This window comes from Chiloscyllium plagiosum, unplaced genomic scaffold (genome assembly GCF_037043375.1).
Source record: "Chiloscyllium plagiosum isolate Xiang-an unplaced genomic scaffold, Cpla_swu_hap1 HiC_scaffold_2, whole genome shotgun sequence".
Lineage (NCBI taxonomy): Eukaryota > Metazoa > Chordata > Chondrichthyes > Orectolobiformes > Hemiscylliidae > Chiloscyllium > Chiloscyllium plagiosum.
In genome coordinates, this window is record NW_028270140.1 from 63992280 (window position 1) to 64008016 (window position 15737).

The 15737-nt window shown below is 39.3% G+C and overlaps 1 protein-coding gene across 2 annotated transcripts in view; it reads left to right on the plus strand.

Annotated features, from left to right (window-relative positions):
- Nucleotides 1-202: 202 nt before the first annotated feature.
- The window catches only part of LOC122561627 (dual specificity protein phosphatase CDC14A-like), a 101827-nt gene continuing 86292 nt past the window's right edge, over nucleotides 203-15737 (plus strand). Inside the window, exon 1 of one of the 2 annotated variants that reach the window (XR_006315064.2) lies at nucleotides 203-568. Coding sequence is in view for 1 of the 2 variants with exons in the window: in XM_043713557.2 (XP_043569492.1) it covers nucleotides 454-568 (115 nt within the window). In the remaining variant the exon portion in view is untranslated. The remainder of the gene's footprint in view (nucleotides 569-15737) is intronic. The other variant, XM_043713557.2, reaches the window with a different exon arrangement.

Consider the following 15737-nt stretch of genomic DNA (forward strand, 5'->3'; position numbering starts at 1 on the left):
ACAACAGAAGTCTTTGGGCATTTTCTTTTGTCTAGGTGAACACTATAATAACTCAACAGAGGGTAGTAACAATCATCTACCAAGGTGTCAATATATTTGACTTCAAACTTTTTATGTCAGCCAGGGCTCCCTGATTGGACCATACTGACAGCCCCAATCAGGGAACAATCAGCTGGCTGACCTGGTTACAATCACTAAGACACCATATCAAGAAAAAGGAAACAGCTTAACTTGCATCCAGTTTTGCCCTTCCCTCCTGCCGGCCTCCCGCACGGCACGTCATTTAGACAGCGCACCAAGCAAGAGGGGCTGAGTCCGGGGCTTACTGCAGTCAACACGGCGAGGAGGAGGCTCCCTCTCGGGCTGTGGATGGGGATCCGCCATTTACAAAGCTCAGCGTCGTGGCCGTGCCCGAGCTGATGTGAAGCGGCTCGGTGCCGGGCTGTGGCCGTCATGAAGAGGAAGAACGAGAAGCGCAAAGGCTGTGTGTCGAAGCGGCGCTCTGTACGGAAGAAGCCGGAGGAGGAGCAGCCGGCAGCTGCTGCCGATGTTTACATCAGGGTACAAGGTGAGAAGAGCAAATATCATGGCACGACATGAAGCAAATTATTTATTATTATTGATGCGTATCAAATGCTGTACTTGTAAAGCTAGATTGCTGCGGTCAAGGTAAAGAAAACAAGGAAAAGGCAAATGCTTCAACCATTTTTGTTGTTTGTTGCTTGCCCAGTTATTATTTCAGTACTGGGAAACGGTCAGTCATTCTCAGAGTTATTGGCAAATCAGATATCAAATGTATTGTTTTTTAAAAAAAACCTTTCTACTGAATTTCACTGGATAATGGTCCACAACTGCCAAACATGGCATTTTACCAGAACCCAGCATGAAACTAGTGAGATAGATTATGAGACAGTTGAAAATCAAGTGTGGGTTATAGTAATAATTTGTTTGATTTACGTTGCTAAGGAAGCGATTATCTTTCTTTTCAAACAGGAATGTAACGAAATGAGCCTAAGCCCTGTAAACGTTTAACTCAGTAGAATTGGGGCTAAACAGGAACTGTGTTCAGTTATTTACATTGCTGAGGGAGAAATCTAGGAAGAGCTGTGCATCATTCCTATCAGTTTGCATTTTCAGAACATACTTACATCATGTGTGTTAATATCATGTGGTGTTACATTGATGCAAACAGTTGCCTCATAGTTTCCTACTGGTATGACCCATGACAGCAATTATTAGAATTTCAAATGTATATGAAGAAAGAATATTTTTAACTTTTGAAAGCAAAAGCTATTTTCAGTGTCTTTGTACATAATCAGACCATTACAATGATGCCTGTTGAGTGAGTGAAGTTTGGGGTCACACCTGTGGGTATTTCACAAACCAGTCACCTTGTATCTGCAGCTCCCACAAAGTAGACAAGATCACACCGCGAGCAGCCAATTGTGATATACTAATATAATTACCTGTAGATTGCTATTTCATCTTGAAACAAACACATGGCTGTTCTATAATGATAAGAAGTACAAATTAATTATAATCCTGCAGTCACTTCTAAGATAGTAACCCATTCAAATGTTACAAAGTTGAGTGGTGTATTAGTCATCAGAACTCCTAGATCAATAATGTTTTGAAAGCCAATATGATTTAATGATGTTTTTAGTAAAGTGTATTTTTAAAAATAATTACATTTAATTAGATTAGATTACAGTGTGGAAACAGGCCCTTCGGCCCAACAAGTCCACACTGACCCGCCGAAGCAAAACCCACCCATACCCCTACATTTACCCCTTGCCTAGCACTACGGGCAATTTAGTATGGCCAATTCACCTGACCCTGCACATCTTTGTGATGTGGGAGGAAACCGGAGCACCCGGAGGAAACCCACGCAGACACTGGGAGAGCGTGCAAACTCCACACAGTCAGTCGCCTGAGGCGGGAATTGAACCCGGGTCTCTGGCGCTGTGAGGCAGCAGTGCTAACCACTGTGCCACCGTGCCGCCCACAAATGTAAGTGATACACAATAAATTTATTAAATCCTATTGTTTTGAGTAGTGACTTATGACCAGATTTTTAAGCCATGTTGTCGTCTTTTGCCCCAATGCCTGGTACTCTACTTATAACGCTGAAAGATTTATAGAATCCCTACAGTGTGGGAGCAGACCATTCAGCCAGCTGAGTCCATACTGACCCTCTGAAGAGCATCCCACCCAGAACCACTCTTTCCCACACACACACTCCATGTAACCCTGCATTTCCCATGGCCAATCCACCTAACCTGCACATGCTTGGACTGTAGGAGGATATCAGAACACCCAGAGAAAACCCATGCAACCATAGGGAGAATGTGCAAACTTGTTGCGTGAGGTGGAATCGAACCCATGTCTCTGGTGCTGTGAAATGGCAATGCTAACCACTGAGCCACCGTACTGTCCCCTGATTTGGCACAACATGAAGGAAAGCACTAGTCAGTTGATTGTTTTAAAAAAAACCTTTTGATTTCTTGTATCATTAGTCAGATCATTGGATGTATGCTCCTTTTGTTAAGTACCTGTAAAGAATTTGAAAGGAAAATTAAGTTTTGAAAAGCATGTACAGCAAAGGACTATGTACATTTGTTATATAATTGTACATGCAAACTTCATTCACCAAATATTATTACAGAAAATTCAAACTGCATTTCAACCTCTGAAAAGTGTGGAGAACATGGGTTTTAGAAGAGTCTATTCCTAGAAATAGCACAACTTATAATTGCACTCACTATCTGTAGAACATGTTAATTTGGTTCGTATTTGTCACAATAAATAGGGCATATGAAAGAAATACATGACATCATCTATCATAATTCATTAACATCACATTGTCAATCTGAATGAAACTGTTGGTTTATGGGTACTATGCATGTTTATGATTCACATACTGTTTATACTGTTGTGATTTCTGATTCTGCCACTGTAGATTTATAGCATATCAGAGGAATAAACTGAGTGGGGTAACCCAGTATTGGAATAAGTGTTTTTAAATTACCCCAGTAATTTTTGCTTTTGAAACTCAAGGCACATTAGCTAAATTTCCATACAACAAACTAGAGAGAATATTTTAATATTGAGAGAGTAAGATATGTGAAGGAACAGTTGTATTTCAGTATTGTATGAACATCAAAGACGCTGCACAAATGCAAAAATTGTTGAAAAATATCTCTTAGCCTTTATCTCAAAGGGATTGGAATATAAACATGAAGTAATGCTTCAATTGTGCAGTCTTTTGATGAGATCTATTCTTACTCATTCAACAACCCATTCAAATACATTTTGGACTGTAGACAGCAGGCTATTGGATTTGTTTATAGAACAAATGCACACAAGACACTAAATGCCACTGCCATTTTCTAACCAACAAAAAATATAATTTGGGAAAACTTGTGACCTGCATGTTATTCTTCAATTTTGGACTGAAACCTCTAAACTCGAAAGCTGAAAGCATGTCTGTTCCAACTAATTCAGGGTTAGCATATAAAATTTAATGTACATTGAATCACTGCAAATTCTGTTTCTTGGGGAAAAAAATGCATGACTGTACATGAAAATGTGGTGTACTAATTGGACAGTCTGCCATAAACATGGTTTATTAGGTAGTAGTGATTCCTGCGCTCCTAAATGCTTTGGAGACTTGGACATCTTAAAACGCTGGAGCAGTATACCAGCAGTGCCTTTGCATGATCCTCCAAATTCCTTGGCAGAAAAGGCAGGCACATTATGGTGTCTTCTTCGAAACCAACTTGCCCAGCATCAAGGCACTAATCACTAAAAAATAAACTTGACTGGGTGAGACATTGCTTTTGGAGTTTGATGACTGATATATGAACAATGGAGATACCTCAGGAATGTCCTTAAAGAATCCATGAAGAAGTCAAACACAACCACCAACTCATAGGAAATCCAAACTTGTGACTGGTATTATGTAGTATTTTTAACATAGTAAAACATGCTTTGCAAGGGTGTTGACAAATTAAAGTTGACACTGAGCCACATCGCCATCAGGAAGTATTCTTGACTGATAAGATAAGTTTTTATTTTCTCTAAAACCTACATTTATTAAGTGCAGTACATTTAATAACCACCAGATCTTCCAAAGCACTTTACAACAATGCAATACAAAGATTGTAATTTGGAAATTTGGCAGCTAATTTGCATATGGCAAACTGTTATTTGTTCAAGTGGTAATGACCAGATCAAATCTCAAAATGGCATCCCATACAATGAAGCTGTATACTGTACTGAAGTATCAGCCTAGATCATTATGCTATCCCTGAAGTTGAACATAAATCCAAAACCATCAGAGAGTGACTGGTGGCACTGAACCACAGGTGATACTCAAAAATACTTTAAGGAGAATCTTAAAGTTAGAGGGAGAGGCACAGAGGTTTAGGGCAGGAAGTTTAGGGAGAGAAAACCTTAGAGAAGAGGCAACTGGAGGTCAAGAAACGATGAAATTCAGTAATGTGGAAGAGGATTAGAGATCTCAAAGGGTTAGAAGGCTGGAGAAAGTTCCAGAGGTAGGGAGGTGAGGAATTTGAAAACATGATGACAATCTTTTTCATATAAACAGTTTTGGATCATATACAGTACTCGATGCAGGGAGCACAATAGTGACTTGAACATTGTGTAATTTAGGATATGGGCAGCCGAGTTAGGAATGAATCTAAGTCTATAAAGATTGGAAAGTAGAAGGCAGCCAGGAGAACATTTAAATATTTAGAGGTAACAAAACCAGAGAGGAGAGTTTCATCAGTAGACCAGTGAAAGGCAAGTGAAGGGGGAGATGGTATGGAGGTGAAACGTTATGGACAGGACATAAAGTCAGAATATAAAGCAGGATACCAATGTTGTGAATTCAGGCTCAATTAACTTTTAAAAAATCACCATATGTGATTTGATTAACACTTTATTTCAAATTAGAATTACTCACAATAATTTAATTATTAGGTGCTTACCCCAATTCCTTAGTTTCTAGGAATAACCCTTTAACCACTGACTATTTATATGATTTGTTTTTGGAAATCATCAACTTGAAGTGTATGGATCCTTTCATCTATGTTTTGTTAGCATTTCCCCTTATGAAGTAATGATCTAATTAGGCAATGTTTCTATTTAATGCTGATTTATAGTTATAGATTAGCATGTATATATTAGTAGCTTCATTCCCAATACATGAAGTGTATATGGTTAATTTAATTTAAGGAACCTTCCTTTTTTTTAATCGAACTCCCAGTGCTTATATTTCAGTTCACTCTGACCACAAGAGCTGTACAAATTACGAAGAGGATTTTTTAATCTACAGAGACAGGAAATAAAGTATTTTGAAGACTTTTGTTATAAGATGATAATGCTACACTTTTTGCTGCTGGCAAAAGTGAGATGGAAATCTAAGTATTTTCTGAAAGCTATCATTGATTCTTTTCTTAGACCACGAATAGCAATTTCAAACAGGGAATTTTCACTGATATCTTTGTTTCCAACCCCTTATCCCGTTCACATGTGATGTGCTCCTCACCACATGCTACCTTGTACTTCAATTGATCTGCATTACAGAAAGATGTTTAATTGTGCTAGTTGGGATTGTCAGTTGGGCTAGCAGTGTGGACAGATGTGTGTACAGGAAGCTACATATATTTAAAAAAAAACACACCTGTATGTTGCGCACAAATGCCCACACTCCCCTTGCTTCTACTCAGTAAAATATGTGACAGTCATTCTTTGATTCATTTTATTAGAACAATGTCTTGACCAATCAGACCAAATATGCCTGATTTAAAATTTAAACTTAGCTTTGCAGTTAAGTACTGAACATCATTAATTGGTGCATTCTTTATGGCAACCATTTGGTTAATCAGAATTCACTTGCCAAACAATTAACACTCTTCTCACCCCTTTACTTTGATAATTCCTATATATTGCCCTGATGAGTGCAGGGCAAAAAGCTACAACAAAATGTCTTTTTTTCACCAATTCTTAAATATTACTTGACCCAGTTTCTTGAACTTTGACCCATATTACAAGGCCAGGAGTATTTTCATTTCCCTTCCATTTTACATGTAACTAGTGGCTTCGACTGGCTAAGGCTTCCATGCAGAATGCCTTATGAGACAATTCACACAGTCAAAGTGCAATAACTATGTCACAATTTAATTTAAAATATGTTGTAGAGGCACTGGTGTTAGACTGCAGTTGACAAAATCAGAAGTCATACAATACCAGGTTATAGCCAGCAGGTTTATTTGAAATCACAAGCTTTTGAGCACTGCTCCTTCATTGGGTGAAATGTCTGTAGTGTCATGGCAGAAGCTGGGGGTTCCTTGTACAATGTGTTTCAAGACGCCCTCAACATAGTCAGAGAGGTTTTCACACAGGGCCCCCTTGCCTGGTACGATGTCTGGGTGTTTGCAACTTGTGTAGCTTTGGAAGGCAGTAGAAGTCTCCTATGCGAGAAGTCCATGAGATGAGAGTGAATTGGATACTCTGGAGGTCTGGATCAGTCTGTTGAGTTGACAGGAGTGTTCTTTGGTCAGATTGGCAGTTAGTTAGCTGTAGTGTTCCTGAATGTTCAGTTGTCGGCATGCTTGCTTGCAGTAGCCCGTTCTATTCTGTATGATGATGGCTCCTCCTTTGTCTTCTGGTTTGATGACTATGTTGTGTTTGGTCTTAAGAGCATGGATGGCGTTGCCTTCTGCTGGGGTGACGTTTTGGGCTTTCTTGTGAGCTAATGCATCTGGTATTGACACATCTGTTAATGGCTTGAGTGTACATATCAAGCCTAGGACAATGCCCTTCTGGAGGTGTCCAAGTCGACTCTTTCTTCTTTGTTTGCTACACTGCGGATCTCTGACGAGTTCATTGGTTGTCTCATTGGACTCACTGCTCATATCTTTGCGTTTGTGGAAGAATTCCCAGAGTCTCATTTGCCTGATAAATTCCTCTATCTACTATGAGACCATTGGGATCCATTTTTGTAGTGGAGCCAAAATTGAGCCCTTGGCCAAGAACTTCAATTTTGTCTGGTTGAAGGGTGTGGTCAGACAAGTTGTGGTGGTATCGGTTTCAACCATGTACCGGGTGAGGCTTGGTTACTGCTGATGGTAATGCTGAGTTTCTCAAGTTTCCTGTTCTTGGTGGGCATGTAGGTGGCGTAGTTCTGTTGCCTCATCAGCTTGGCAGTGTCTCAGAGCTGATCTGCCGTGTCCTGAGCACATGCTGAGAATATGAACTCTGTCTTGATTTTGAGGTTGCGATGTCTGCTGTAGAGCAGATGTATGAGATGTTTGCCATTTCATCTCTCATACTCCTCAGAGTCCCTCAGAGTAGTCTGTTGTGGGTTGACTTGAGTGGGTTCCTGATCTGTAGTCCTTTTGGGATCTTCTCTGCTTTTTTGCATTTCCACAGAAACTTGATGTCTGTGTCGATATGAGTGGTCTTCTTGGGGACTCTCTCCACTTTAAGCAGACAGTTTGTGGTGTCAATGGTAGCCATGATGTGGAGGTGCTGGTGTTGGACTGTGGGTGGACAAAATCAGAAGTCACGTGACACCAGGTTATAGTTCAGTAGGTTTATTTGAAATCATAAGCTTCACCTAATGAAGGAGCAGCACTCTGAAAGTTTGTGATTTCAAATAAACCTGTTGGACTGTAACCTGGTGTCATGTGATTTCTAATCTAAGATAAATATAATTGTTGTACCTTCAGTTTACTTTTCTATTCATGGACAAAATAGATAATGATGATAATTATAATGATACAAACTCCACACTGTGACTTAATTGTCATGCTCAATAATTTAATGATCCTATAAATTGAAAGGTTGCTTTCCATCACCATAGGATTTGTAATCTTGCATTCAGCTTTCTGAGCAGGTACCAATGTGAACAGTAAGTTAATGAAACGTTTGTATTGTCCTTTAGCCTGTGTAAAATATAATTTTTTTTCTGTATCTGATTTTATTGCTGGGCCATTGTTTTAAATTGAAATCCATTGCGGTTTCTATCAGTGCTGAGGTCTTTGTTCCTGGATAACATATCTCTTACTTAAGATGCTTCATTATTTCCAAATTGCTAAGCAATCTATCAAAACAGAAAGAACTATGGATGCAGTAAATCAGAAACAAAAACAAAAGTTGCTGGAAAACCTCAGCAGGTCTGGTAGCATCTGTGAAGAGAAATCAAAGTTAACATTTCAGATCTCGTGACTCTTCCTCAGAACTGTTCTGGGGAAGGATCACTGGACCCGAAATGTTAACTTTGATTTCTCTTCATAGATGCTGCCAGACCTGCTGAGCTTTTCAACTAATCATTCATGGGAAGTGGGTGATGAAGGTTGGGCCAACATTTATTGGCCATACCTTGTTGCCCTTAAAAAGATGGTGATGAATTGCCTTCTTGAACTGCTGTAATTGATTTGGAATTGGTGGATCTACAATGCCATTAGGGAGGGAGTTCCAGGATTTTGACCCAGTGACACTGAAGATTTTGAGTTATATATATTTAAGTCAGGCTGGTGAGTTGCTGTGAAGGAAACGTGCAAGTGATGGTGTTCCTAAGTATCTGCTGACATAGTATTTATTATTGTTCTTTCCAATGTCATTGATTAAATTGATTTTTTTTTATCTGTTGCATTTTATGGGGATGTAAAGCCAGTTTGAAATTCCAAGACGTAGTAAAAGTATAATACATTTATGGAATTGAACTTTGTAAGCACTGAAATGTGCGCTCTGCATTAGGCTGGCTTCAGGACCTTATTCGTAACTCAATTTGAATCATAGCCTGTTCCCACACTGTAGGGAATCTATTTGGCCCAACAAGTTGACACCGATCCTCCGAAGAGTAACCCACCCAGACCCATTCCCCTACCCTATTACTCAACATTTACCCCTAACTAATACACCTAATCTACACATCCGTGAACTCAGTGGACAATTTTGCATGACCAATCCACCTAAACTGCACATTTTTGGATTGTGGGAGGAAACTGGAGCACCTGAAGGAAACCCACACAGACACAGGGAGAATGTGCAAACTCCACACAGATAGTCGCACGAGGCTGGAAATGAATCCAGGTCCCTGGTACTGTGAGGCAGCAGTGCTAATTTAATATTCAGAATAATAATGACAGTATTGGAGGTCCTGCAAAAAATTGTGAGCTTTATTGTAGAACCACACAGAATCCTTTTTAGGGCATCCTAAGGATGATTTCATTCCACTCCAAGGGCTCTGAGTGCCTAGGTGGTCAGATTCCGAATCCACAAATCCTGCCACAGGTGGGGCAGCTGAAGTTTACTAAAATGGATAGGTAAGATATTTGGGTTTTAACATGCTCCTTTCACTATTTGTCCTTGACCGCCTGCTGGGCCTGTCAAGACACTCAAAATAACTGGTTCCTTTTTGGATGCTTCTTCAGATTGGACAACCTTGGGGTAGAGATTCCCATGAGTCAGTGCAGATATTGCATTATTTCACAGAGCATCAGAGGATGTCCTTGAAGTGTTAACTCTGCCCTCCTGGTCACTATCTGCTGTGATGAAGCTAATAGAGAGCCTAGCTGTGGAAGTCTTGTGTCAGGCGCACAGATCTGTGGCCAGTCCAGTGCAGCTGATCAATGGTAACTAGTGCCTTTGTGCTGGAATGTTGGCCTCAGAGATTGGAACACTTATTCCCACCAGTGCAAATACAGGATTTTGCAGAGGTAGTACTGAAGGTATCATGCAGAATCACTTTGAAAAGTCAGGATTGTCCCTGCCAACTACACCAACTCATGTTTTTTTTTGGTGTTCAAAATGAATTTCTTATTTAGGACACTAAACTCTGAATGAGCTCAGTAAAGGATTTTAAATACAAAGATTTGAATTTGGAACGTTTGGGGTGTTCAAAACCAGTATAAATTAATGAAGTCCGAGATGATGGTGAGCAACGTATGGGATGAGTAAGATACAGGTAGCACAGGGTTCTGTTTGAGCTGAAGTTAGGGAGGATGGTGCTGACAAGGGCACAATTTAGGATTTCAGTAGCAGATGGGCTGAAGAAGGGTAGAAGTGAATGATGCTAAGGACATCAAAGTACGTAGACTTTGTGATGGAGAGGATTTGAAGGTGAAATCTGATTGCATTGACCCAAGGGTAGTTATTTTTAGTTAGCTGTAATTTGCTATCGAAATAGCAGAGTGCTAATGGTACTTGCCATTATTGATGTGCAAATTCTACAGCAAGGGCAGATGTGCAGTTAAACACAGAAATTCAAAAGTTGCTGTTGGGAATTTGGCACCTGGCCAATAGCTTTTGCAAAAAAAGTATCTTGCTTTGTGCCTCACCAACAAATGTGATGCTGCTGCATTTGCATAGCAAAAATGAACTACACTAGCCTCAGATTGCTGCTTCTTATCCATTTCAGTTTAAGCACATTTTTAATGATATAATAGGTGTTCATTACTCACAAGCAATCTCTCTGGTTTTGAAAATGAACTGTTACAAGCCTCATTTCTTCAGTTTTTAAAGATGTTAACTTGTTAAATTATTCTCCCTTTTTATCTCTCTCTAGATTTTCTCTCTGTACTTTTCTTTCTGTATCTGAGTTGACATTGAATTCAGAGTTGAAAAATGTGGTGCTGGAAAAACAGCAGGCCAGGCAGCATCCAAGGAGCAGGAGAATCGACGTTTCGGGCATAAGCCTTTCTTCAGGAAACGTCGGGCTTATGCCCGAAACGTTGATTCTCCTGCTCCTCGGATGCTGCCTGGCCTGCTGTGTTTTTCCAGCACCACATTTTTCAACTCTGGTCTCCAGCATCTGCAGTCCTCACTTTCTCCAAGTTGACATTGAATTCACCCATTCTAGGTATAGATCAGAAAGAATAGAGAAAGACAATTGGTTAAAAAGTCTCAAGCAGCATCAGTCTCGAGGCATGCAACAGAATGAGGAGGCAGTCCTCCTTGAAGTATGACTTCCATCATGAAGATTGAATCCATGCCATAGGCAACATTTTGTGTCACATTTTAGCCATCTAGCAATTGAGCTAACTGACCCATGGCCATTCACAGTACTTGTGCTGTTCATTTCACAATTCTTCAATGTGGCTAATGAGATGTATAGTTGCTCTGTTCCCTCAAGTTCCAAATACCTGTTCCCATCCTGTGACGTTATTAGCTCAATTTTCAGCAACTTGCCCTGCGAGAATGTTAAAAATCTAACCTAGTCCTAAATCTGGATTAGTGGTGCTGGAAGAACACAGCAGTTCAGGCAGCATCCGGTTTACCTAGTCCTAAATCTGTCTAATGCCTTGGATTCTCTCAAACAGTAAATTATGGTCCAATGTGTTATTTTTGATGGGCAAAAATTTTTTTTAAAAAACTAATAAATAATGTTTCCAGGATCTGAATCATGAAGGCTCTTTCTCCCTCTGCCTCAAGCCATCACATAAGCATATTATACTTTTGTATTCCACAACAATTCTAAAATTGCATTAACATTCTTTTATTGCCTCCAATAATATGAAAATACCCAGTTATCATTCTATTTACATCCTTGATCTGAACGGGCAAAAAAGGAGAGGAGATGCAAATATTTTTTACAACTTTAGAATTTAACTTTAGGAAATTGAATTTTGTAAGCTTTGAAATTCATGAAATAACTTGTACTTGAGTATATATTTCATTTTGCATAAACTGATTTTTTGAGAGGTACTTTGATAATATTGCATTCTTATTTTGTCTTGGTTTTTAATTCTTTTCTCTAGAAACCCACAGTTTGTTATATGGCTGTTTAAAAAAAAAGTCAAAAGTGCAATGTGGTTTTTAGATGATTTGATTTCTGAACTTTCCCTTTCTGCAGCATATTTAATTATTTCTATCTGATATTGCTCTCATAATTATTTTCTTTTATTTGGCTTTGGAAAGTTATACCTCTGTTCTAATGTTTTTGTTTAAGGCATTCGATGAAGTCCCTCATGTTAGGCTTATTTTGAAAATTAAGATGAATGGGATTCATGGCGAGTTCCTCATGGATTCAGAATTGGCTTGCCCACAGAAGGCAGAGGGAGTGGTAGAAGGTTGTTTTTCAAACTGGAGGTCCGTGACTAGTGGTGTTACGCAGGGATCTGTACTGGGACCTCTGCTGTTTGTGATATAGATAAATGACTTGGATAAAAATGTAGATGAGTGAGAAATACGTTTGTAGACAATTCGAAGATTGGTGGAGTTGTGGATGGTGTAGAAGGTTATCAAAGGATATCTTCAAATACAGATCAGTCGCAGATATGAGCGGAGAAATGGCAGATGAAGTTTAATCCAGGTAAATGTGAGGTGCTGCAGTTTGGGAGATCAAATGTTAAGGAAAAATATACAATTGCTGTCCTGAACAGCAATGATATACAGAGGGATCTTGGGGTTCCAGACTATAGCTCCTTGAAAGTGATTATGCAAGTAGGTTAGGTGATGAAGAAAGAGTATGGCATGCCTGCTTTTATTGGTCGGGGAATTGAGTGCAAGAGTCAGGATGTCATGTAGAAGCTTTATAAGATGTTGAGTAGGCCACATTTGATTCTGGTTGCCACATTACAGGAAGGATGTGGAGGCTTTGCAGAGGGTACAAAAGAGGTTTACCAGGATGCTGCTTGGATTAGAGGGTATGAACTATAAGGGGAGGCTAGAAAATCTCAGGTTTTTTTCTCTGGAGCGTTGGAGGCTGAAGGGGGAAATTGAAATTGAGATGCATAGATAGGATTAACTGTCATAATCTTTTTCTCAGAGTTCAAATATCTAAAACTAGGGGGCATGCATTTAAGGAAAAAGGAAGAAAGTTCAAAGGAGATGTCTGGGGCTAATTTTTATTTATACAGAGTGGGTAGAATGTGGAACGTGCTGCCAAGGGTGGTAGTGTAGGCCGATAATGATGGGGCATTTAAGAGACTTTTAGAAAAACACATGAATATGCAAGGATTGGGAGGATATGTTCCAAGGGCAGGCAGAAAGGATTTTTATTGTCATGATTATCAGAACATCATGGGCCAAAGGGCCGGTTTCTTTGCTGCACAGTCGGTTCTGATATAACACAATAGTTCCGTTCTCATACTATCTCGCATTATAAGAAAATTGCACGATAGCCGTGCCATATAAATTAATAGGGCCAGAATCACATTATAGCCAATATAGGAAGTTTGCATTCTACAAATAATGGTCCAAATTATTCAATCGCTTTATAGCCAATTTGCACTTAAGAAATACGCATTATAGCAGAATAAACTGTACATTTCTATGTTCGTATCTAAGTATGAGAAGAATAAATATTTTTTAAGTGGATGATGGAGTCTGTGCTGTGAAAGGAGGGTAGTTTAGGATAGTTTCAGCAATTGTTTCAGCTCTGCTGAGTGGAGTTCCTTATCCTAGTTGTTATCCACTTTCAAGCATGTTTTTAGATCAGGATAGGATGGAGCCCGCTCGTGTCATCCTCAAGTAATACTTACTATATGGTGAAACACACGAATGGCCAAAAGCTAGTGATTACTTGTGGATAATTATGGCAGTATTATTCAGCATCTTTCGAGTCAATAAAGTAAATGCAACAATTTTTATCACTGGAGACAGAATGAGGTAAAGTTCCTGATGTACTGTAGACACCAAATCTCACTAGCAGAGTGCACGAATCAGAAGATTATGTTTCTAACTTTGTGTCACTGGTGTTATTGTTTCTGATTTTTTTTATTGACTATTTTCTCTGTCAAACAAAAACCATGCAGTAGATCTTGCATTATCCCTGATATAATGCTTAAATTATGCAAATAAGATTCCAGAATAATGTTTTCAGCTTTAGCTCTTCCCAAAATGAACTCACAACCTCGCTATATTTGTTTCTGTTTGAAACAGACCACAACTACTTTGGAGCTTGAGAATGTGAAAACACTAACATTTTGCTAATAAAAATGGGAACCCATTCGATCCGTTTGAAGGCAACTATTGATAACTATGAATCAAAGCTTCTCACCAACTGCTCTCCCCATCTGTAACACCATTTCTACCGCGTACTCTACAGTAGTGAACTATACTGTAACAGTTTGAGCATGGCTATAGAATGACTGTTGATATTTTGGGGAGCTTAGAGTTACCATTATGACTCATTTTCAGGACTTGACTGAAAAATTGGATACACGGTGGTGATACATTGAGGTCCAATTCATTGCCAGAATTACTGTTGCTCTTTCTAAACAGTCATCTAGTTAATCAAATCTGGCAATGACAGACTTTACTAGAGGTTCTCACAATGTGCCATGATGATATTCTATCGATTCTGCAATTCCTTCTGTTGGTTCATCTTAAGAGATCCACAGAAAAAGAAGAACATTGACATTTGGATTGCAATCCTGACTGGCTACTCAACTCGCTCTAGTCCTCATCTGCTGTAATATTCTCTCAGTTGTGGATAATATTAACCTGGGAGCATGGCATATTGAAATGGTTAGGGAAAGAGACAGTTTCTGTGTCCTCTAATTGTTCCCACTCAATTTTTTGGTCACTATTTTCCAAGCAGCTTGAACAGTGGTATCATAGAATCCCTAAACTGCAGAAAGATGTCATTCAGCCCATCATGTCTGCACTGACCCTTCAAAGAGCATCCTACCCAAACCCTTACCTTTTCCCCATTACCCCACATTTCCCATGGGAAATTAATCTAGCGTACAAGTCCCTGGACACTACAGACAATTTAGCATGGTCAATCCACCTAACCTGCACATCTTTTGACTGAGAGTGGAAACCAAAACACCTGGAGGAAATCCATGCAGTCACAGGGAGAATGTCCAAGCTCCATGCAGACAGTTTCCTGAGACTGGAATTGAACTGTGTGACACTGAGCCACCATGCTTTCCGTCTTTGAGCCAGGAGACTGGATTCAAGATCTTCCCTCCCAGAGGTATACAATGGCATCTCTGAATAGGTTGATTACAAAGTACTGCCAAGCAACTTCTCCTGCTTTCAAAATAAATTACATGATAATGTACCTTTCTGTGAAACCTTTCTGCATACAAATTTGCTGCTATGTTGATTTAGTTTTCAAATAGTCACTGCTGCATTGTTTGAGAATGCTTTGGAATGTCCTGGTGTCAAAGGAATGAAAGTTTCTGTAGTTAATATGTGAAGAGTTCTGTTTATTAAAGCTATATCCTCCAACATTAATGTACTGTGTCTCTTAAGTTGGGGTAAAACTGTATGGCACAGGAAAAGGGCTTTTTGGTACTGTTGAGTATGACAAATATGAGTCGTGCTAGGTTATGCCTAACGTAGAGTAGGAATATATATGCGCAGAAAATTAGACAGATTAAGTCTGGTATTGCTAATGCCAGAGAACCATTTCCTTATTTGAATCTATTAGGTCTAGGTGAAGGTATTTATTCATTGGGTGATATCTTCACGAGATGTTTAAGCCTCTCATTGAAAAGTGAACGTTCTCCTGCCCCAAAGAGGGAAATCCTCCAATGGCTGATCTCCCCCTTCAAGTCCTCCAGCATAACAGAGTTAAATGCAGAAATTTTAATTATTGCCAAAATTTCAGCAAAGGGTAATATTGTGACGAAGAAAAGTTAGTTAATTTATCATGATACTTATGACGAATTATGGAATTTACTTGTTTTAAAGTGTGTACAAAGTACGACTGGAAATTCTCAGTTTATCTCAGTCAAGCTTCCCAGCAGAAATTGTTGATGTGCTAAATA